We start from the raw sequence: 22668 nt of genomic DNA, 5'->3' as shown, positions 1-22668 counted from the left end.
TAGTCCGCTTCTCGAAAGAAAACAATGATTTAGCCTTTTCACCTTTACGCGAGGCCTACTTAATTAGCCCAACTCTGAAGGAGTCGGGCTTTTGGGCCAATTTAATCTTTTTCCTACAAAAAATGTTCTTAAGATGCTTAATCTTATGTCAAATTCAGTTTGTTGGGACTCAAACTTAGGCTAACCTCCACTAGAAATGCTGCCTTTCTAACCCCCAACACACACTATGCAATGCAGTTGATATTATAATTATGACAAAAACACTTTTATGGCAAATAATACATCTGGAACATGATTGCTCAGACCATCTATCACCTGGATTGGTCTGTTGAAAGCAGACCAATTAGATATTTCCCTGTCTAGGTTTTATGTCAACCAATGTAAAACAAACAAACAAAAGCAGTCAACAACATTTCTTTAGACTTATGATTTATTTTGGATTTTTAGATCTGGCAGATTTGATCAGAGTTTCAGAGTAAATCAGTTCCAAATCTGAAGAGTTGGGATTTGTCTTTCTGAACACACCAATGGCAACATGTGAATACCTATCCAGACGTCACCGGACTGAATGCTAGTTACCAGGAAACATCTTTCTCTTGCTGAGTCAGACCTTTCCAGTGCTGGCTCTAAGACAAATGTGCTTATCAAATTGCTATTTATTATTTCATCATGCACACTTACATGAAAAACAATATCAACGATTTATTCACAAGGAATTCGCTGGAAACCAGCTGTTAGCTGACCTGTGCCTTTAAGAATTGTTACCTCTATTTTCTATTCAAAAATATATATGTAAGAAGCATATGTAGAAAAATAAACAAATTAAGAGATTCTGAGGATACTATGTTGTATCCTTTTTAAAACAGGATACAGTGAAAATATGTTAAGTGGTTGTCTGGGTCCCTTTCTCAAGTAAAAATGCCTCCCTGTTGGTAGAAGAGATTGTTATCAGTCCAGTGTGAATGTGTGTCCCTGTGCTGTTGCCTGCTCAGTGCTGGCCACTGCACATCTTCTCCAGAGCAGAGTTCAGCCTCTCGCCTTCAGCACTGCACGACTTGAAGGTCTCCGTCTTCCTGCAAATTAGCCAAGAATAAAAAAACAGTAAAAAATTATCATTCCCTTCACCAAAATCTAACTGCACCGTGCTCTTTTCACAGCTGACAAGTGGGCTCAAATCGCTGTGGGTGACGCTGATCTTACTTGGACACCAAGGTGTGAAGCAGCGCGGCGTGGTGCTGGGAGAAGTACTGCTGCTGGACGGCGTGCTCCAAACACAAAAGTTGACCTGGGCCCAGAGAAACGGTCTTTATCTTCCTCTCGCCCTGAAAAAACAGAAAAAGAAAGAAAACATTGAAACCCCAATATGACAACATTATATTCATTTAGAGAACAGACACAAGCCAGGTGAAGACTCAGGATTCTGTGAGCGAGACTAGTCCCAGGACCACGAAGACCGAGCAACTGTTTATCACAAATTCAGTCAGCATCACACACAGAAACACGTGACTCATTGGGTTTTTTGCAGATCATTTCCAGGTTCTTGGAATGGGTGCAGGGTGCAGATAAAGAACAGACTGACGGAAAAGCTTTTCAAATTGTGCGACTCTTTCCATAACACTTTGCACACCACCCCCCTCCAAGATCAAGACACAGGACTTAGTTAAACAGCAGATCATAACGCCATTATACAGTCTTACCATCCCAAACCCGCTCAAACACATTCTACATGGACAGCAGCAAAGTCTATCTAAATTTTATAATCATTTGATGTGACACACACACGCAACAACATTTATTTATATACATGTTTATATTTATATAGACTACCAGTCAAAAGTTTGGACACACCTGTTTCTTCTTGATCTCAACTACTTTCTACACTGTAGATACACAGGGGAGACATCAAATATATGACCAAGATTTGTGGATTAATGTAATGTGTATATTTCAGGCTTTCAAAGAAGCTTTTACTCTGAAAAGCACCTTGTGCACTGTTTGGCTGTTGGAAGGTGCTGTATAAATAGAATTTGATTGACTGATTGAAGCTTCAAATTAGCCAGGCCATGTTCCAACTCCTTAACATGAAAAATGTTTCAAATCTATGAAACGGCTAAAAGTGAACACCTTCTTGTTCTTGTTAAGAGCTGAATCAACAGTGATGAGTCAAGTGAGACAGCTGTTTTTTAAGAAGAGGAAGATTGTGCTGTGTCACTTTTAACTACATTCAAGGTTTAGGTGACCAACACACCTTCAGGAGTCCAGTCTTGACCAGCAGCGTGGAGAAGAAGCAGTACGACTGAAGCACTGAAGCTGGGAGGAGCTTCTTCATCAGGACGTCTGTGGCACAACACGGTGACACCACACATCAGAATTTAAACAACCAGGATATTTCTCAAACCCAAAAAATTGTTACTTATGACAATGTTCATAAGTCTGAGTGAAACTGAATTAACAACAAAAGCGGAGGCTTTAGATATTACCAATAGTTTCAAGCACTGCTGCCTTGGTCTCTGGGTCTTCACTGTACAGAGAGGCAATCTTCAGGAAGACATCGACTGCCTCCGTGGGGTCGGATGCATCAACCTGGAGGAGCAGAAACAGAGTTGTGATCCATGTTGTGACAAACTGTGTGCAAACTGATGGCCTGGCGCAACTAAAGGAGGTTCTTACCTGCAGCTGAAGTGTTGCTCTCAGCTGGAGGAGCTCCTCCACAGAGGGGCAGCTGAGGAGGGCCAGGATCTCTGCCTAACGGAGGACACACTGGAATTTCAGACACTCCACAATGAAACACAGTGCGACGTCGTGGCTGCGTCGTCTTACTGGCCGTCTTACTGGGCTCTGTGGTTTCTCAGGGCTGTCTTTTGTTCCTATGATCCCATTTTCCTTTCCAGCATCCGCATCCTCGTCGTCACACTTCTCACTGGTGTCATCCTCCTCGTCACCATCACTGTTGTCGTCATCGTCATCCTCTTCCTCATCATCTTCCTCATCCTCAGGTTCTCCTTCGTCGTCGCTGTGGTTGAGTTAAAACAGTTAGCCAGCTCACTTTAAAATTCAAATCTGACTTAACAAAATCTTGAAGGAAACATTTGATGTTATGCAAGTGCAAGCAGACTGAAAAACTTTACCTCAGTGATGCCAACAAGTCTGCGTTCAGCACGTTCTCCAAGGCCTCTTTCAAAGCCTCGCAGCCGCCCTCGCCCAGGCAGTTACCTGTTCAGGTCATACAAAACTCTGAATATCTTTGCAAACCTCTACGCGTCCTCATTTGGGCTCCATTTTCATTATTGCTCGGTCTGAACAGAACCTTTTTGCGCTCGACTTTCCAGGACTCCTGCGTATTATCTACAATTTCAACAGTTTTGCATACCATTCAAGTCCAGTCTCTCCACGTGGGGTTTGTCCTTGACGGCCTGAGCCACCACAAGCGCCGCCTCCATCGTGATCTCGCCGAAGGAGAGGTTGAGATCCTGGAAAGAAGCGTGGCAGCGCTGCGGTCAGACTGCGGGTGTTTCCGCCACGGCCGGACTCTGAGAGGAGACCTCACCTTGACGATGGGAAGTCCCTCTCTGAGCACAGCGGCAAGGGCGATGGCTCCTTCCGAGCGGACGAGGCAGTCGCCAAAGTTGACCACCTGCACGTTCCTCAGGTGCCTCAGGGCCTGCGAAGTTCAGCAAAAACAACTTGACAACCTGCAGCGAACGGGAGGCCACAGGTGTTCCGAGTCCTGTGCTCCAGTGTGTAAAACCAGGCCTCACCTGCGCCATGGCCAGCGTTCCCTTCTTGGTGAAGGTGTTATCGTTGAAGTTGAGGACGCGGAGCTGTGGATTGTGACGCAACGCTGAAGCCAGCGCCATCACTCCCACATAGTGGATACCGTTTTGGGGCATGTGGACTTCTTCCAGGCTGCCCATTAGCTAGTGTGGAAAAAACAGAGAGGACTTAAGCAATGAAAAGCAATGAAAAAGATCAGTTTGTATTTAACCAGCATGTGGACAGTGTCTGTAAACTGTGGTCCTTTCACATTCAAATGAAAATAGTCAGTGCATCCGATTTCAAACTTGGTGGAGCAATTGCAGTTTGCATTTTCACTTTTTACTATTTCATTTTTTCATTAACTTGAATCCATTAAAACTGACACAGGAAATTAAATGTGTTTAGTTTATATGCAGAATAAGGACAGCGCTCTGTATTCAAAGCTAAGAGACATCAAATAATGGAAATGTGTTTCATGCAAGCGATGCTTGATGGGTGTGCCGTACCCGAAAGGCCCTGGCCAGGGCCTGGGCCCCTTCATTTTCCAGGCGGTTCCGCCCTGCGACAAACACTCTCAGCTTTAGCGGCGTTCCATTGGCTGAGGACTGTCTGTGGCACTCAATCAGCGCTTCAGCCAGGATCTACAAAACACATACACTACCGTTATCCACCAGGTCCTTCGCTTTAGTCAGTTCATTCGCATCAGAGAAATCTTTAAACCCAAAGATCGCAATTGGGGGGGGAAGATTTGTTTGGCTTAAATACAATGAATTTAGGTGAGCACTTGCCTTTCCGCCACCAATCCCCATGCCGCAGTTGTTGAGCTTCAGCTCCCTGAGTGTGTGGCAGGAAGGGCTCTTCAGCAGCTGCTCAATTCCCTTCACACCATCGGGACCAAAGGCGTTATCGCTCAAGTCCAGCTCAGTCAGCCGGGCCCCTGCACTCATTATGGCAGCGCTCAGATGCTTCTGATGAAGGCACACAGAAAGCAAATAGTGTCTATGCATTCACGACTGAAACCATCTGATAAGCGCGGCTGTGTTACGGCTTCCAAGGAGACTAAATCACAGAAAGAAATGATGCAGCATGACTACACAATGGAAGAAACTCTCACCAGTGCCGTTGGGATTTCAGAGCGCAGCCTTCCAGTGAACATGTCACTCCAGTGGCACCTCTACAAAGACACAGAGACCTATTAGCTGGGTGACAGTAGCCTGACAGAAACACTGTGTTAAAACATCAGCATGTACTAAATTAGAATGAATAGAAAAATGTGTGGAAATGTTGAGAATTAAAAAAAATACATAAATCTCCTCCTCCCATGTATATATCAGAGGGGGGAGAACGCAATAATAAATAAATACACTGCACAAAATTTAACATTGTTCGAAAATAATTTAGCAGACTATGGAACTGAATTATATCTCACAGAAAAATAATAATGAGAATGGAATTGGACTGTATTTTTTTTTAATTCTTTTGGATGATAAATACTGAATAATCATAGCCGTTATAAACGCATAATGATAGTAGTTAATTAACATACACAGACATAAGTCTCCAACTTGCTATTTCTTATTGTCCAGTCATTCACATTGACCTCCTTCTGCACGTTGCGCACTGCTCCGTCCAGGTCAAAACTGGATGTTGTTCTCTTTTGCCACACATCCAGGCCAAGTTTTGGTATTTTCTCTTTTTAAAAATGAGTTTAAAGAAATAATTTATCCATGTCCGTCTGAAGCAGCCACACCTATTATCACGTATAAAAGAAGATTTTTCTTTCTGCAAATATTTCACGATTATATATGAGTTTGTGTACAATGCTAAGGGTGTCCAAAAACTTTTTTCCACTGCTCTATAATAAAATAAAGCAAAACTCTTTAGTCAGCAGAATAGCATGGTACTTTCCGCTGTTTGTTTCAGCTCCAGTGGGTAACAGTTTAGTTATAAAATGTACACGATACAACTGTCACCTTTACTGCAGTTTTCATTTTATGCAACGCAAATAGGTCACCTCCATGCAACCATTCGTTACAAAGGCACATTTATAGGAAATAAATAAATAAATAACAACATCCAGAGCAGTACCTGGAGCAGGTCTTTGCCCTCCAGAGCTTTGGCGATGGCCTGGGCTGCTTCCACACCCACAGAGTTTCCCTCCAGACGCAGAGCTCGCAGACACTGCAGCTGCTCAATGTCATGAACAATCTCCTCCACTGCAACAAGTGGGAAACACGAGCTAAGATGGAGAAGACAGGTGCCAGCCCTCTGATGTACACAATAACCTTAAAAAAAAAAAAAAAAAAAAAAAGAAGGCGCAGGTACAGTATCAAGGGTAGTGGTGTTGCGTTCACTGTCTCACCTGATGCTGCATTGTCCAGCTTCAGCCCGAGGCCTTGAAAGCTCAGCTCTCCATCGTCAACATGGGTCTGGGACAGAGCGTCCGCCAGCTGCACGATGTCAATGGAGGCCATGACGACTGTGAAAACACACACACACACACACACACACACACACACACACACACACACACACACACACACACACACACACGAAGTACGTTAATATAAAGAAATAACCCAAAATACCATCTGTAAACTAAATCATCATCGCTAGTCACAACAAACGTTGTTTACTGACAGCTAATAAATGGTCAAACTATTTCCTATGATCGATACAACTGTTCCTCAACATCGTGCCGGTAAATACGGATGTTAGCTAGTATACGTGCGCAACATGACATAGAAGGCGCTGGCTAATATAAACAAGTGTCACTGTGAGTAGAACACCTGGAATTTACTAGTAAAAACTCTTAAGCGACTCTCCAGAGTGTAATAGAATGTCTTAAACATACCACAAAGAACAACAACAGGCGAGAACGGCGTCGGCAGTCGTGATCACACGCGACTCCTACATACAGCGCGCCGGTTACTACAATATGTGACGTCATGCCGACAGAGTTCTTCTTCGCGGGCGCTGGACGCGGAACTTTATTATTCTAGTGATACTTTAGCACCATCTGCTGATGCAACCAGTGTCCGCGGCTTCTATATAGTTTTGTGTTTTGACGTTTATACAGAATCACACTATGTCTAACTTAAGCTGAAAATTTGTCATTTATCATTACGCATTAAATTATTTTGAAAAAAAAACCCAACTTATTCGGTCGTCTGCTATCAGGCTTTTAAAATTGACAATGATTTCTATGTATGCATTCGGAGTTAGGTAAAACTACCTTAGATCGTCAGTAAGTCGCATAACAATGTAAACTAAAGTGTGAATATAAAAAAAATATTATTACTGGGTGATAATTATGTAATAATTGTAAAATCCCATCGTAAAACCCCTGGATAATACGATTGTTGAGTGAAAATGCTCCAGAAACGGTAGCCAGTGAAGATTTGTCGCCCTCTTCTGGCCATACATTGACTGAAAACTTGTTGCAATACCGCACTGATCGAAACAGTTAGCTCGCTAGCTAACAACCATTAGCAGCAGCAGCAGCAGCAGCACTCGCGGTAATAGAAAGTCTTGGACCGTCCACACACTAATGACAGGGGCACTTTACTTACAGAAATGCGTCAGGATATTGGGTGATGTTTGGTTGACTAGCAATTCATATTTTCATCGCTAACACCGAAGTTTCCCTCGACCAAAAAACAAAAAAAAGGCATACAAACTACAAACTTACGGTGAGTGGGGCTAACCAGGGGATTTTTCTCTTAGCCTCAGCTCCTCGCAAATAAGTGAGCTAACACCGTCTTAAGCTACTGTTCGATAGCGTTAGTGTTATGCAGCGTAACCAGGTACATTGTATGGGCAGTTTTAAATCATATTTAACATCAACATTTAACGCGTGTGACTTTGAAACGAGTCGAGCCTTTCTTGAGATTCCGTTGCCTCTCAAGCGAAGCTAAATATGTGATTAGCATCTCGTTTGAGTGAACGGTTTCGGTCAAGCATTTTATCCAGACCCCAGTAAATAAAAAAAAAAACAGTCAAACTAAATGTTAGGCTATTAGCTCACCCAAGTATCGTACACTTATTATCTGGGAATTTACTATTTGGTAGCGTGCATACCAGATGCTAGTGTTAGCCTGCTACGATTTCCGCAATATACTTAAGGCTGCAGTGTTGACTTGTGTATCGCTTCTTGAAATGCACACCAAACATTGGTCAATTATTATTATTATTTTATTATTATTATTTTATCTATAGCAAATTTAAGATAAATGTGTTCTGTATCGTTTTCATCGCTCGCTTCCCTGTCCGTGTACATGGTTGTACGGCACGTCACGTAGCAGGCCTTGGCAGGATTACAGAAAATTGTTGCTGTATCAACGGGATTTCCCCCCAAAATCGAGCAGCACATGAACGCTATGTTTTGGTATTCCGGGTTAGAGCGTAATATTTCGGTAGTCATGCCTATGATTTCCTTCAGGCTATGGACCCCGAACGACTCCGGAGGCGAGAGGAAATTCAGAGAGCAATGAGTTTCATCCAGTGAGTAAATAAACACACGTCTAGCAAAGAAATCAGGTCACACTGCGCTCTATGAATCTTACCTCTTGTATTTGTTTTGTTAACAGGTCATCATTGCCTTTCCCGGAGCCGGAGAGCTATGAGGTTTGTCCTTACTTCTTCCTTTCATGATGTTTTTATCATTTGGCTCAGCAATCTGTAGTTAGGATTGTAAATCTTCCATATTGAAATTATGTGTTACAGTTCTGAGGGTGTAACTTTTTCTGGCCACTTGACTTCTTCTGTAATCACCCAAACATAAAAATGTTGGGCCTCATTCTGCAGAGTTGAGCAGAAACTGTTCACTGTTCACTGCTCATTCATGCTTTCGTCATTCTCATAATATTCGAGGATATCTCACAAAATTCAAAGTCAGACTTGGAGAGCATTTAAAACCCCCAGGGATTAAAGGCAACTCCCACTTTGATCTTCTGACTTCTTTGATTCAATGTCATCCAACCTCTCAGTTGACACTTCAACTGATTTGCAGTTAAGGGCCATTATTCCTTTGCACTGAAGTGACTTAGAAGCAAAGTAGGAAATTGAAATTCCTTCTGACAAACTCATTTCTGAAGATGAAGACAACTTCTGCCCTGATTTCAATCTCCTCGCCGGGTTTATTATACCTGCTGCCCGCAAGTGGGCAGCATTTCAACGTAATACTGATGTGCTGCACGCTGCCAGGAACCAGACCGCGGAAGAAAAGTTGCTTGAGCCATTGTAGCGAGACGTTTTGCGCGTGATAAAATGCTTTGGATGATCTCTTACGTCTTTGCCGTCTTGGTGAACGCTCTGCTCAGGCATTTCTCACCCAGTTGGTTTGCAACTTGCTGGACGAGGGCAACGCGTGTTTTCGGGAAGGCGACTGGCGCCAGGCAACACAGCAGTACAGCGAGGGGATCAGCGTGGCCCGCTACGCTCAGTCCGAGGCCCTCATCATCCCTCACGAGCTGCTGGAGAGCCTCTACGTCAACAGGGCTGCCGCCTTCTACCAGGCGGTGAGTGGAGACTGCCGCTGCTCTAACACATTTTGGCCGTTGAATGTTATTTGAAATTGAGTTGGCATTTTTATTTCAGAAACTGTCCTCATTTTTTTATTTTATTTATTTATTTATTTTATAAATGTGCTTGTTTTTCTACTTCAGAGGGAGTTTGAGCGAGGTGTCCAGGACTGTGACAGTGCACTGTGCGTGTCAGACGGCAGCCGGCGGGCGTTGTTCCGCAAGGCTCTGTGTTTGGGGGAGACGGGACGACTTAGGGACGCCTATGAGTGTGTCACTAAATGCCTCCTCACAGCACCACAAGTACGTCATCGACACTCGGAGCACCAAGTGGACAATATGGGATCTGATTTGCCGACTGTGGTTTTGACCTGCGTGTGTGTCGTGTGTATTCCCTCAGGACAGGCAGGTGAGCGACCTGGCCCAGGATCTCGCTAATAAACTGGGTCTCAAGGTCCGCAAAGCTTACATCAGCCCGCAGACCGAGTCCACCGCCACAGAGGGAGAGAATCATGGCGAGACGTCGCCACCGACTGGAGAGGTTTGTGGCCGTCGCTTCAACTTGTGGTCGAAAACAGCAGATTCTGTGCTAAACTCTTCATATTTGGAGAAGTGAAGTACACAGATTGTGTTCAAACTGTGAAAATGCAGTATGGTATGTCTGCTTAGGGAAGAAACTAGGAATATTAACAATTAATCGACTATCGATTAATTGCAGATTAAGAATTTAATCAATTAAATGAAATTAGTCGCAATTAATTGAACATTTTTTGCACGGGTAGTTAATATCATTAATATAACAGTGTAGTGGCAGGAAAGAGCAATTCACCGGTAGATACTGTGATGGTCATAATATACCTAGAACAAGTTACATTTAAACTATTTTTTAAAAGAATTAGAAGTTTATCTTAAAGTCCGAGGGTAAATGTTGAGGGTGTTTTTTCTGTTCTCTAATGTAAAAATAGGTCACATTGGACCCTCAAAATTATTTAAGAGTTAACTAATGTTTTCCCTACTCACTTTTCATTGTGAAATTTAGGTTCTCAGGAAAAATCACTGCTTATCAATAAATCGTTAGTCGATCAATAAGGTCAATCAACTAACAATTAATGAATTAATCGATAATTTGCATCCCTACAAGTAACACTGTCATTTTTGTCATCAGATGTCCTCCAATGGGTTGGAATCTCTGGGAGACATGGGACCAGGTACCACAGATCGTTGCGGTCCATGAACGTGCCAGGTTTCCTCCTCAGCTCACGTTAATTTCCCACCGAGTGTCGACATTCACGCCTGTTTCTGTCTGTCCTCAGCCGACCTGTCCAGTGCGCAGTGCATACCGGCTCCTCTGGCCACACCCATCCCGGTCAGCGACGACCCGGCGTCCTCGGTGGTGACGCCGTGCACCGAGCTGTCGGAGAGCCCCAGTAGCCAGGCGCTGTCGCCCATGCAGTACTCTGTCCCCGTGTCCGAGCACATGGACGACTGCAACAGCAGCGTCATGAAGGACAAGCTGGACAGTCTGCTGGACTGCATCCCCAACAAAGTTAGTGATGTGAGTGAAGGACGGTTAAGGCGCTGGCCTCAAATAATGGGCAACGTGCGCAGAGCTCGGTTACGTATCGGCCACTCGTGTCTTGGCTGGAGCGATCGTGCACAGTGCAAACCATCACTGTAACAAGAGGCGGTGCAACTTCTCCTGCATAAACCTGTATTTGCCCTTTATTGTACACAGGCCTCTTGATGATCCTGCCTGTGTCCTCATGCTCTGCTCTTCCTCCAGAACCCAGTCCAAGGCGCCATCCCCACCAACCTCCCCAACACTGCTGTGGGTCTCCGGCCTCCGTACTCCCCGAGCCTGCCGCCAACCTCGTCCCAGCTCGGCCCCGCCTTCTTCGGCTCCTCCCTCAGCGAATTACCCCCTCTGGAGCCCTACTCGCCGCTGGCCCAGCGGGACCAGGGCTCCACCCAGGCGCAGGACGCACTGGGAGGCTTCTCCACGGGGGCCACGGACGGAGAGGGGAAGGTGGCCGGCGGACTGGACTCCCTGTCAGAGTACACGCTTCCTGGTAAACTGAGTTTAAGTTGCCATAGTTGATTTCAGAGTGCAAGATCATTTACATGGACCCATACTAGGCTTTTTGCCCCATTTATTTATTTTATATATTTATATATTTATTTATATGTATTTCTTTTGACTTTTTTCATCTTGCTCCTACACTACTACTTTCTCTCCACTGCAGATAGATACTGAAGACATCAAATATATGAGCAAGATATGTCATTATACAGCAAAGAAAAACACGTTCAATAAAACCAAATATGCTGTTTATGAACTGGCGACTTGTCCAGGGTGTCACCCTGCCTTCGCCCTAAGACAGCTGGGATAGGCTCCAGCAGACCCCCGTGACCCTGAATAGGCATAAGCGGGTATAGAAGATGAATGAATGATATACGTAGTTTTGATGCCTTCAGTGAGAAACTGCAATGTCAATAGTCCCGAGAATGAAATAAAAGACATTCAATTCATAGGGTGGGTCCATACTGTTGACTGGTAGTGTATTTCAGGGCACAAGTGTAAAAATTTTGTCTTAAGCCCAAACAGCCCTGATGCAGTTTTTAAGTGCTTCTCCCTTTAAACCGCCTCGGTGTCTTTCTGACTTAAAGTGAGATGGTTTTCAGAAGTGTCAGTGTCTCAGACTGCAGTGGCTCTGTTTTTGTCTTCAGGTGGTCGAATTTGTCCCAGCTTTATCCCTGGAATGTGCAACCACAATGCTGCCCACTCTGTAAGTAACACAACCGGTTTGCAATTGTTGCAGGACCAGCTGTCTGCGCAAGGCCGCCTGCCAGTGTTTTCTTTTTCTTTTCTTTTTTGTGACGATTTCTGGCTAATGTTGATGATTCCGTTTCCTCCCGCTCTCTCAGAATGGTCCGTCGGGAACCAACCTGTCTCTGCTGTCAAGGAATCCTCTGGCCTCCTCACATGAGTTCCGACAAGCGTGTCACGCCTGCTACAGCCGAATAGGTTGGTCCGGCTCTCTTTGTCTCGCTGGTCTTTGACCTGCACCTTTTTGTTGTTTTGTTATCGTCAAACTCTTATCTTGTTTTGTAACATGAAAGCTCAGGTGGTAAACGTAACTTGCGCAGAATTCCTGAATCTGTTGCTGATACTTGTTCCAGGGTGTTGCAACATTTGCTTTCTCCTGCCTGTTCTAAGGTCCGCGGGTGATGGATTATAAATATCAGCCGGAGGCCGCACACCGCTGCAAGAGGGACGTGCTGCTCTGCCGTCTGAAAAACACAGAAGACCCAACGTGGAAGAGGATACGGCCTCGGCCGGCACGCAACAACTTCCTAGGGGCATTCGTTCTTTGTAAAGGTACGCACAAATTGGAAAAAAGAAAAAGGAAAAAAACACTTGAATCAGAGGGACGCTAATGTGTCCAAACCTCAACTTCCTGCAGAAGTACAAGAGCGGCAGGAGTGCCAGTACGGAGAGAACTGCACGTTTGCGTACTGCCAGGAGGAGATTGACGTGTGGACCCAGGAGAGGAAGGGCGCTCTGAGCCGAGAGCTGCTGTTTGATCCGCTGGGCAGCACGGAGAGACGAGCCCTCAGCGTGACTAGACTGCTGCAGCTCCACATGGGCATGTTCATGTTCCTCTGTGAGGTGAGACCTGCGTCTGTCCGTCTGACCGTCCCTATGGGTCCTCAGAGATCAGCGCGTTTTCAAAACGTCGTCTTCTTCTCCTCTTAGGAATGTTTTGACAGTAAGCCTCGGATCATCAGCAAGCGAAGCAAAGAGAATTTAGCCGTCTGCTCAAACCTGACAGCCCGACACCCGTTTGACGACAACAAGTGAGCAAACTGCAGATTCTGGCGGATGCTTTTTTATTCTTCTGGATTTCTTTTTCTTGTTCGGAAGGAGACATTCCAAATATTTAATGCATAATATTTAAGAATGAAAAAGAATAACCATTCTAACATCTCCCTGTGTTTTAGGTGCCTGGTGCACGTGGTGAGGTCGGCCAATGTGCGTTACAGCAAGGTGCGGCCCCTGCACCCTCTCTGCCAGTTTGACGTGTGTCGCCACGAGGTCCGTTACGGCTGCCAGCGCGAGGACAGCTGCTCCTTCGCTCACTCTGTCATAGAGCTGAAGTGCTGGGTTCTGCAGCAGGACACGGGTACGTGAAGAGATCAGAACCCATCCAGGCGCCCTGCAAAGTGGGCGTCGGCAGTTATTTTCACGGAGCTCACGGCCTTATGTGTCGCTCAGGTATCACTCATGAAGAGATGGTGCAAGAGTCCAAGAGACACTGGCAGAGGCTGGAACAGAATGCACAGAAACACCAGAAGGTGAGTAAGGACGAACACACACACACACACACGTCTCAGGTCTCAGGTCTCGGGTATCTGTTAACACGATTACAGGTTTCGTTGCAACACCTTTGTTGCAGTCTGGACGTGCTTTACATGATGATGGTGCACTGCCGGTTGAGAAAGGATTCCAGATAGATCTTCAGACAGCACAGCCTTCAACCTGGTGTTTGCTTGTGTGTCTCTATGACACCGCAGTGCACTTGACGTACTGTGCAATTGACCTCCAGCCAGCAGCTTCGTTTACAGTTTCAGAGGTGTCGCAGGCAAAACTTTGTGTATATTTAAACGACAGTGAGTAGTTGCCGCCGACGGTGGAACGGCTTGATCAATATCGACCCTTGGCCTCCATTTGAATGCATTCACTTCACTCCACTGCTGAAATGCATATTGCAGTACTTTCTTTTCTAGTTCTCTCTATTTCCCAACTATCACCACAAATTTGATCTGATTTATTTCTGACTATTTTTCACCGCGAAAAATCACAGAGAAAAACAAAAGTAACCTTGAGGGTGAGACTTAGTGAAGAGAGAATTGATATATGTAGGTTATTTTTTTCGGTCAGTATTTTTGCCCAATATGCACAAAAGATTCCACTAAATTTCATTGACGGCGAATTAGTATTTGTGAAACAGACTGCTCATCCTTTCAGTTTTACATGGCACAATTTTTTTTATTGGTCTTGGACTAGTTTCACTTTAAGTCTCAAAATGTTGATTTGCTGCTGCACTGCGATGATAACCAGAGCCACGTGCTCGTCCCTTTGCCGTTATGTCGCCCTGAAGCGGAACGAGAACTCTGTCTCACGCTCTGCTGTTCCGACCCACGTTGACCACTCATTTCTCTGCTGTGTGTTCCAGCCCATCCACGTCCCCCACCAAAGCGGCAACATGCACCCCGGAGTGATGGGAGGAGTGGGCGGGGAGTGCATGGGCGGAGGCGGGGTGGGCACGGTGCCCGGCGGCGGGGTGGTGGGGCTGGGAGCGGCGGCGGGCCGCGGGCGCCCCCTCAACTTGAAGATGAAGTTCGTCTGCGGCCAGTGCTGGCGAGAGGGCCAGGTGAACGAGCCCGACAAGAACCTCAAGTACTGCACTGCCAAAGCCAGACACAGGTGAGTGAGACCCGCCCAGGCCCCCACAGGCCAAGATGGCGGCCCATTCATTTGTGTGAGTTGCTCACCCAGCGACCACGAGCAAAAGGTTTTGGACTTCCGCATAAATGAGCCCATAGAGCATGCACAGTTATGTCACTTCCCATCATGCCTCTGTAACTCACATGATCCATTTGGCCAATCAGAATGATCCTGGAGAACGTCGTTTACAGACACGTCAGGATTTTTTAAATGACTTAAGGCCATATGTGAAAAAAATTACAATAGAAAGATTTGCTATGAATCACGTTTCAGGTCACAGTCACCTTGTCAGCCGTTTTCAAGGTGTTTATTTTTGTATTGCAGTCTGAGAGAAAAATGCTTTTTGGGCCCGTGGAATGTTTTGCTGCAGTACCTCGAGTGGCCGCTGGGAAAAATCGGCACGCCGCCCGATTGCCCCTTCCTGCTTTGTTGCCCCTCAAGATTTGTTTTGTGTCTCCTCAGCTGGACCAAGGAGCGCCGAGTCCTCCTGGTGAAATCCTTTGAGAAGAAAAAGTGGGTCGTGGTCCGGCCTTTGCCTTTCTCCCGTACTTACCCACAGCAATATGACGTGAGTGCTTTCATGTTATTCTCTCCCCGGCGTACGCCGTGCTTGTCATACCTCTCCGCCTCGCTCACGCGCCGAGCACAGCTGACTCAGTTCTTGCCCCGAAGGAGGTGTTGTCGTTCCAAACCTCACCCATGTGTCTAATTAGCATCCGCCAATGTGACTTGTGTTCTGTTTATCTGCCAACACTGTCAGTTGTTGGATAAATATTTTTTAAGTCACAGTTATGCAACCGACACATTTCCATTCTCAATTCATATTTCAGTTTCAAGTGCATTTTTCTGCCGCTGGCGGAAATTGAGAATGCAGCATTATTTCGGCTTAATCGGCCTCAGTTCTCTGACTTTTGCCTGCCGCTTTTCAGATGTGCGTGCATGTGATGAAGCAAAAGAAGTGCCACTACATTGGGAACTGCTCGTTTGCTCACAGCCAGGAGGAGAGGGACGTCTGGACGTACATGAAGAACAACAGCTGTAAGATGCTCAGCGCTGTTACATCAGTGCTTTTAAAAGCACTCACCATCATTGCATTTATTGACCTGATCATAATACAGTTGCATCCATTAAAGAAGCTACTTTTAATGACTCATTATCGAGGCTCCCTGTTCCATTTCCGAACATGGGTTGTCGATGTGATCTGATCTCCTGCTTCCTGGGTCCGCAGTGCGAGACATGCAGCAGATGTATGAACTGTGGCTGCAGCTCACCAATCAGTGTCGACGCTCTGACCCCTCATCTGTGACCCCGCCCCCAGAAGACAAGCAGGTCACCATTTCGGCAGATTACACAGAATCCATGGTAAGTGCTCGTTAAACACAAACTCATTCAATCAGCAATGCATACAAATGATGCGCTTGCTGAATCTGGGAGATGTGAATGAACATCAGCCAACTGATTCACTGAAACCGGAGAGCTTTTTGTTCATTTAAGTTTATGTGGCAATGATGGATGTCATTTTCCTCCCAAATGAACGTGTTTAGGGATTTTCTTTCCGGTGAGTGTGTGCGTTCAGTTCATCGTTGGTCAATAAAAATAAACTGGACCCGACCCAGTGTACATACAAAGAATTTCCAGCTACGAGATCTGTCTGGGGTCCGGCAATTTCCAGCTATTTCAGTGACATGGCAAACTGTCATTGGCTAAGTGGTGTCTGCAAGGCTACTACGAGATCTGTCCTGGGGTCCAGCGACTGCCGACGATGTCACATACGGCAACTCTATAAGGACAAACTTCATTGCGGTCGAAGGAATGATAGATAGATGGATGGATGGATGGATAGATATGATAATATGGTTATATAAAGATAGATATAATAGATGGATATAATCAATCATTATGTCTATCTGCTACATAAATGACTTTGCTGTCAAACAGATAGATATAATATGGTTATATATAGATAGATATAATGATATTGTATCTGTCTGGCAGTCCGCCCGCTCGCGATGTGGTTTGTCCTAATAGAGTTGCCATAAGTTGCTGGAAATCCAAAATCTGAAGGTGGAGCCCAAGAACCCAGTTCACTGGCAGCGTTGCCGGGTCTCGGACCTAACCTGCGCCTCTCGCTGTGTTTCAGGGAGGCCAGCGGTTGTCGGACGGCGACGATCTCTGAGAGCGGCTGCGCAGACGGTGGCAGCGAGCGGCTGCCGAGCTGCAGACGGACAGAACAGCTGCGACTGGACACGCTGTCATCCCGCCAGTCTGATCTCCTCTAGCCAGCAGTGTGAGAACGGACGTAAACGCAGCTAAATGGTTGACCTCACATATACACACACACACAAACACACACACGTGCACGTACACAAAACGGATAACAGAAACAGTCAGAGACACAAGTAAAGAAAGGAAAAAAAGTCCCACAAGTGAAATTGCCGACTCTTTGAGGATCGTGCAGCAGTTACACAGAGCACCTTTGGGTTCCCCTCCAGCAGATTATGCTGCAGAAAATCCACACACACAGCTAATTTTTGTTTGGACTCATGCATTTATAGTTCCCTGGTGCTCCTTGGCCGCCTGACTATCTGTTTAATATTTTGTTTTTCTGTCTTGCACCACTGAGTTGAAATAACTGTGGAGAGGGCGCGCTGGTCGTTGCTTAATATGTACTTGGCAAGTCCCGGCACTCGCGTCATTAAATGTTTCAATTAAAATGTTTGAGTGCTAAACACGCCAAGTCCTCAGTGCTGTCAATGGCCGTTGAGACACTGGGAAACTATAAAGAATCGTCACAAGGATCTTTAGTGAGGACTCACTGTCCAGGTAAAAAAACAACAACAAACAAGTCAAACCAAATTCCCTTTTTCTAAACGGGAATAAAGCAAAGGTGCGAGTCTCAAAACGATTCTCTTTAGATTGAAGGTTCTAATTTTGTTTTCTTATTTTTTTAAATGGGGAAGTTCTGCTTCCCTGTAATATTGTCTGCCATATTGGTAGAATGTAATGAATGTAACGCCTGCACAGGCCTTTAGGAATGAGAACGTGGTCACTTAAAAAAGCTGCTGTGGTGTTGGAATTTGTGCCGGCATATCTGCAATGCACCCCCCCTTTCCATTTTGAGAAATGAGCCGCAGGAATGAGGGCAGATTTGGCCAATCGGATGGCGAGAACAATCTGCCGCCACGTCACGGCTTGTAGCTCATCCAATCTTGAAAGCAGGCGCGGTGCTCCTCGCTCGACATAACCGAGAGAAAACAATCAGTGGCTGACAGACAACCGTAGTCGAGTGACTGCAACACACACACACACCCACACACCCACACAGAGACATGCACGCATAGATTCCTGGCTAGAGCCAACATCAGCAATAGGTCAGTGCAGACTTCTGAATGATGACCTGCCTCAGACTGAGGGGTTGGTGACAGTAATGACCGTGCAGGAGGCTTCAGTTTAGAGAAAGATAAGAGAGGGAAAAAAAACAATAACTTTATTTGTATCAATTAAGGAAGGATTGAACCGTTAAGCATTGAAATGATGTAAAGAATAACAGAATGTATTTTTCTATAGTTTAAGGACATAAAATATGTGATGATTTGAAAAGTGAATTTCTTCAGTTGAAATGCGGTCGTTATTTCACCGTCTTCAGACAGAAATCTGATCTTCGTGGCTGAAACGAGTCCTTCAGTCATAGCAACCCTTCCAGCTAGAGGGGGGAAACTGTTCGCACCATACACTGTGCCTGTAAGGAATACGCAGAAACAGCCGACATAAACGCACATGCAGCAATGCGTATATACACACACACACACACACACACACACACACACACACACACACACACACACACACGCACGCACAGGCTGGATGTCTGTTGCTTTCTTATTCTAGCCTTTAATGTGGAGGGAAACGTGAAGGAGGTATGTCTATATTCAAATACATATACACACATATTATGCATATTTATGGATAATGGTATACGTCTACTAATAATTGATAATTTAGCGGTTAAGCTTAATAAATATATAACCTGAAACCTGTATTAATTACATAGAAGAAATTCTTGTTATCAAGGTATTGCTATATGACTTGTATTGCTGAACTAGATGACATAGTGACTTTTTTCTTTTAAAATGTTTTTTTCATTTTTCCTTTTGTGTGGGTTGTTCCAGACAGGGTGCGACAGAGTTTGAGTTCAGGTTAACAAACCACCTAGCGATTTTATTTTAACTTGCGTATAAACTGATAATTTGGATATTGATATAAAGGAATCGATTATATGAAAGCAAAAATAATTTTGCGAAAACAATTTTGAGAAGCTGCATGAATTGCCATTATAAGTTACTTTTATAAAAAAAAAAAAAAATTTAATAAGTTTATTTTAGAGATTTGCTCCTATGCATTGGAGGGTAGTCGGTAATGATGAACCACAACAGTGCAGCCGCTGAGAGGTGAAATGAACACTGATCTACGTTACCGTGGGAGAAATTTCTGGATCCTGCAGGAAAAAGCGTGTCGCTCTTCACCTACGACTCGTAGAACTCCCTCACATTTAGTATTTGATGATTGGCGGGGGCGTTCTGTTGGGTGAGATCCATGCGGTGGCCAGGATACAGGTTTTCCCAACAGAATGTGAGAAGATATCCAGTGTCACCTCTCAGCGGATGTAGTGTTGTATAAAACGGCTTCTTTTTATATAGATAGATATATAACGACACGTCCCCATATATAACGACACGTCCCGTATTATCATCATTTTTAGATCTTTCATTTCAAAGACGTTTAAGGTTTTTCAGTGCTTTATCAGGCCATTCGTGTTGTCATAAATGGCTGATTTCCAGAATTGTGTGTTTAAGCGCGCGCTTTCTAGAACGTGGAGCAACTGAGAGGTAGAAGTGAACTTTTCTCCTTTTTCTGGGGCGCTCACTGACCAGTTGGACCCACGTTATTCTTAGAGATTAAGAACATAAGCAAAAGGGAAATTTCACAGTATGGGACCTGCTATTCATAAAGCAGCTTGTGTTCAACTTAAACACAGATCCTGGGTCAGCCTTTAGTGAATTGTATGGTGATTATTTTTATATATATATATATATATTTTTTTTTTATTAACACCCTCGTCTGGAACAACCCTGCTATCAGCTTCTAAAAGCGATTATTATTACTGCTCCTAGTATTATGATGAATACAATGACAAAAATGATTGCTATCTATTGACCATTTCTATTTCTTCTCTATATGCTATTGATATATGTATGTTAATTGCAATGTATAACTCTCTATATATGTACCTATGTATGAATATAATAATTGACGGTAAATACGCACCGTGTATGCAGGCGTGCGCGCCTCTTACTGGAGGTAGTGAGCAGAGATCCCGCCCACCTTCTCTTCACAGAAGAACCCTTTACTCTGGAGGCCCTTCAGCCTTATGTCGTGTCTGTGCTACACCACATCAGGTCTTAGTGTTTCCTAGCCTTATGAATGGTACGCCGGCTGAAGGTGACGCAGAGGCGTAGAGTTCACCGAGTTAAAATTGACAGTAAAAGTACTGTGAACAGCTTCCCTTTGGGACTGTCCATCCCCCGACAGAGCTCGGCTGCTCACTGCCTCTTGCTGTAGGTGTGCACCCTTGACCTGGAAGCTAAAGCATACATGGTAGCCTGTATACTCCTGTATAGCGCCTTATTTGATATACTACACCTATAAGATGATACATACCCCTATTGTATAATCCTGCTTACTATATACTGGATATAATACATGACACCTATTATAATATTTAGACACTCTTATAAGCTAAATTAGATGAGAGATGATGGAGCCGTGTTTGATTTTCCTGTGGCTGTGGAAGAGTTTGCTGCGGTCAGTCAGGTTTGTTTCTTTAAAGGGGAGTGCCTCCAACTCATATGCTCTTCTCATTTGACTGTTGACTGGGTTTGACGTTGGACATCATCCACCAGAGTTGAGATGGTTAAAACTTCTTTTAGTTGAATAAACTGTTGGGGGTTGACACCACAAGTTTGTTTTTTCTTTTTCTTTTGTCGGAAGATGATTCAGCTGCATTATGAAGCAAGCATAGCCAAGGCGTTTACCAAGCGGACACACAAGTCAAAATTCTAATTGCAGCGGGAAGTAACCTGTTAAAGCCAAAGATGCAAAATATCAATGAAGCAACCTCTTTGTTTCTAGTGGGACAACATTGATGAACTGAGTGACCTCACAGACAAAACCTGGGAAAAGCTGTGTAGCACGCTCTTCTGGTTTTAAAGCTGCCTAATGACGCTGCCACATTTTAGGAGAATACATGTTTTACACTTTTGTGCTACTTGACAGTCTGTTTGCAAATGAGGATTATAGGCCAGTAAAGGAGTTGGACAGCACATGACTCACTGGCGTTCACCTGACAATTAGCCTGATTCCCCTATCTAGAAGTAAGTGTTTTTATCTCTGGAGGCAATGCAGAGGGATGTAGACAAAACTGCCTCCGTCCACAATTTGATAACGGCTTGTGGCAATCCAGCCTAAAATCACAGAAGCCTGCCCCACACGATACACGTCTACTAGAATGGTTTTAGCCCTGCAAATTGTTGCATAGCTTTCACGAAACGCCTCATCCATATGTGAAGCCAGTACAACCATAGAGTGTATTTATTAATGAGGCTGTGTCGAGCTACTCAACATCTCAGCTCTCACAAGGACTCTGTGTCCTGAGATGGGAACAGTATTGTTTACAACAACCCTATACTTTGCTCATTGTTCTTTGTCTGTGGCTCTATGGAATGCCACTTGACGCGAAGCTCCTCTCAGACTGTTGTGTCATCAAATTTTGGTCGTTGTAACCTGCCGCTGTTAATGTCATGACACGGTTGCTCTTCTTAGCAGTCGCTTATGTGACACAGCCAGCCTCTCTTCTCCATAGTTTGCCATTCGATTTTCCCAGCAACATCTTGACACAGCCACATAAAATAAGAAGACGGAAATGATTGGTTATTTTTAACAAGACGGACACAGACACCAGGAGCGAGAAAGGTGCAGGAAAACAAAAAAACAAGGCCTCTCTTTGTACTGTATTTTACATTTCCTTATTTGATGCTTTGTTTTATTCTCCTCGCTTTATTTCCTCATTTCTCCTGCGTGGTTGGAAAAGTGAGGAACATTTAATAAAAGAAACTTATTTAGGAAAAAAAAATGCCTCGTGTTGATTGAAGTTCACAAATGTATTTTATTTTTTTATTTTTTTATTTTTTTACACTATTGATTGGCTGTACTTGCACAGTTGTGCTTCAGAACAAACGTGAGCGCGGAAGCGGATGAACTCTGGATGGATCCAATTGATCGTCAGTTTGGCAGCGGTCAATGACTTCAATCACACGTGTATCCTTACTGAGCACACGCAGCCCTCCAGAGTCTGAAACCGCCTTCTGCAGCCGTTCGAATCTGCAGGTGCATGATTTCCGAGAGTTTTTCTACTTAGTCGTGACAAGACATTGCAAAAGTCTCAGGAGTTTCAATTGCGGGATCACCGTGTCTGGTTCACGTCGATTCACAATCCTACGACGTGCGTGCGAAGTTTACGTCTGTAAACTCGAGTTTGGAAGAAGAAAAAGACAAATTATTCACTTTTTAAAAATAAATGAAGAAAGTTAAACTGTTATTCAAAATAATCAAAGCGTTTTCCAACGTTTTTTTTTTATTTTATTTTACCCCCGGTATCGTTTATTCTAAAGGATATTTTTGACATGCTACCCCTGCCATTAAATGCATTGTTATGATTTACATTTTTTCTATATTAACGGCATTTCGTAACGATCTGATTATATATATTTTTTCTTTTTTTTCTTTTTTAACTTAGATAATCGGGCTGCGTCCCCCACATTGGCT

At 44.4% G+C, this 22668-nt stretch overlaps 2 protein-coding genes across 6 annotated transcripts; one reads left to right on the top strand and one right to left on the bottom strand.

Moving 5' to 3' along the window:
• Nucleotides 1-844: 844 nt before the first annotated feature.
• On the bottom strand, nucleotides 845-8340 carry rangap1b (Ran GTPase activating protein 1b). Of its 3 annotated transcripts, none has more exons than XM_076034786.1 (16): nucleotides 8322-8340; nucleotides 6119-6235; nucleotides 5845-5972; nucleotides 4871-4930; nucleotides 4545-4724; nucleotides 4263-4397; nucleotides 3759-3917; nucleotides 3548-3661; nucleotides 3371-3470; nucleotides 3129-3213; nucleotides 2821-3013; nucleotides 2671-2745; nucleotides 2481-2583; nucleotides 2249-2337; nucleotides 1201-1322; nucleotides 845-1073 (listed from the first exon to the last, which is right to left on the bottom strand). In XM_076034786.1, the coding sequence occupies exons 2-16, from the start codon at nucleotides 6228-6230 to the stop codon at nucleotides 989-991; spliced, it is 1740 nt and encodes a 579-aa protein (XP_075890901.1). In that variant the 5' UTR covers nucleotides 6231-6235; nucleotides 8322-8340; the 3' UTR covers nucleotides 845-988. The 3 variants fall into 3 exon arrangements, with proteins under 3 accessions (XP_075890901.1, XP_075890899.1, XP_075890902.1); XM_076034784.1 differs by lacking the exon at nucleotides 8322-8340 and adding an exon at nucleotides 6611-6740; XM_076034787.1 differs by lacking the exon at nucleotides 8322-8340 and having other exon boundaries at nucleotides 2833-3013; nucleotides 6119-6271.
• On the top strand, nucleotides 7202-20805 carry zc3h7bb (zinc finger CCCH-type containing 7Bb). Of its 3 annotated transcripts, none has more exons than XM_076034783.1 (21): nucleotides 7202-7448; nucleotides 8198-8259; nucleotides 8346-8382; nucleotides 9078-9275; nucleotides 9423-9581; nucleotides 9679-9819; nucleotides 10444-10486; nucleotides 10592-10824; nucleotides 11062-11347; nucleotides 12006-12064; nucleotides 12204-12303; nucleotides 12496-12657; nucleotides 12743-12948; nucleotides 13036-13136; nucleotides 13281-13462; nucleotides 13555-13634; nucleotides 14516-14766; nucleotides 15250-15355; nucleotides 15717-15825; nucleotides 16016-16149; nucleotides 16928-20805. In XM_076034783.1, exons 2-21 carry the CDS (start codon nucleotides 8201-8203, stop codon nucleotides 16961-16963), a joined length of 2682 nt encoding a protein of 893 aa, XP_075890898.1. In that variant the 5' UTR covers nucleotides 7202-7448; nucleotides 8198-8200; the 3' UTR covers nucleotides 16964-20805. The 3 variants fall into 3 exon arrangements, with proteins under 3 accessions (XP_075890898.1, XP_075890896.1, XP_075890897.1); XM_076034781.1 differs by having other exon boundaries at nucleotides 10592-10833; XM_076034782.1 differs by having other exon boundaries at nucleotides 7256-7274; nucleotides 10592-10833.
• The last annotated feature ends 1863 nt before the right edge of the window (nucleotides 20806-22668 follow it).

This window comes from Nelusetta ayraudi, unplaced genomic scaffold, assembly GCF_046127955.1.
Source record: "Nelusetta ayraudi isolate G7.1 ecotype Tasmania unplaced genomic scaffold, CSIRO-AGI_Nayr_v1 ptg000042l, whole genome shotgun sequence".
Taxonomy (NCBI): domain Eukaryota; kingdom Metazoa; phylum Chordata; class Actinopteri; order Tetraodontiformes; family Monacanthidae; genus Nelusetta; species Nelusetta ayraudi.
Note: the sequence above shows the minus strand (reverse complement) of the source record. Positions and strands in the feature narration are given on the sequence as shown.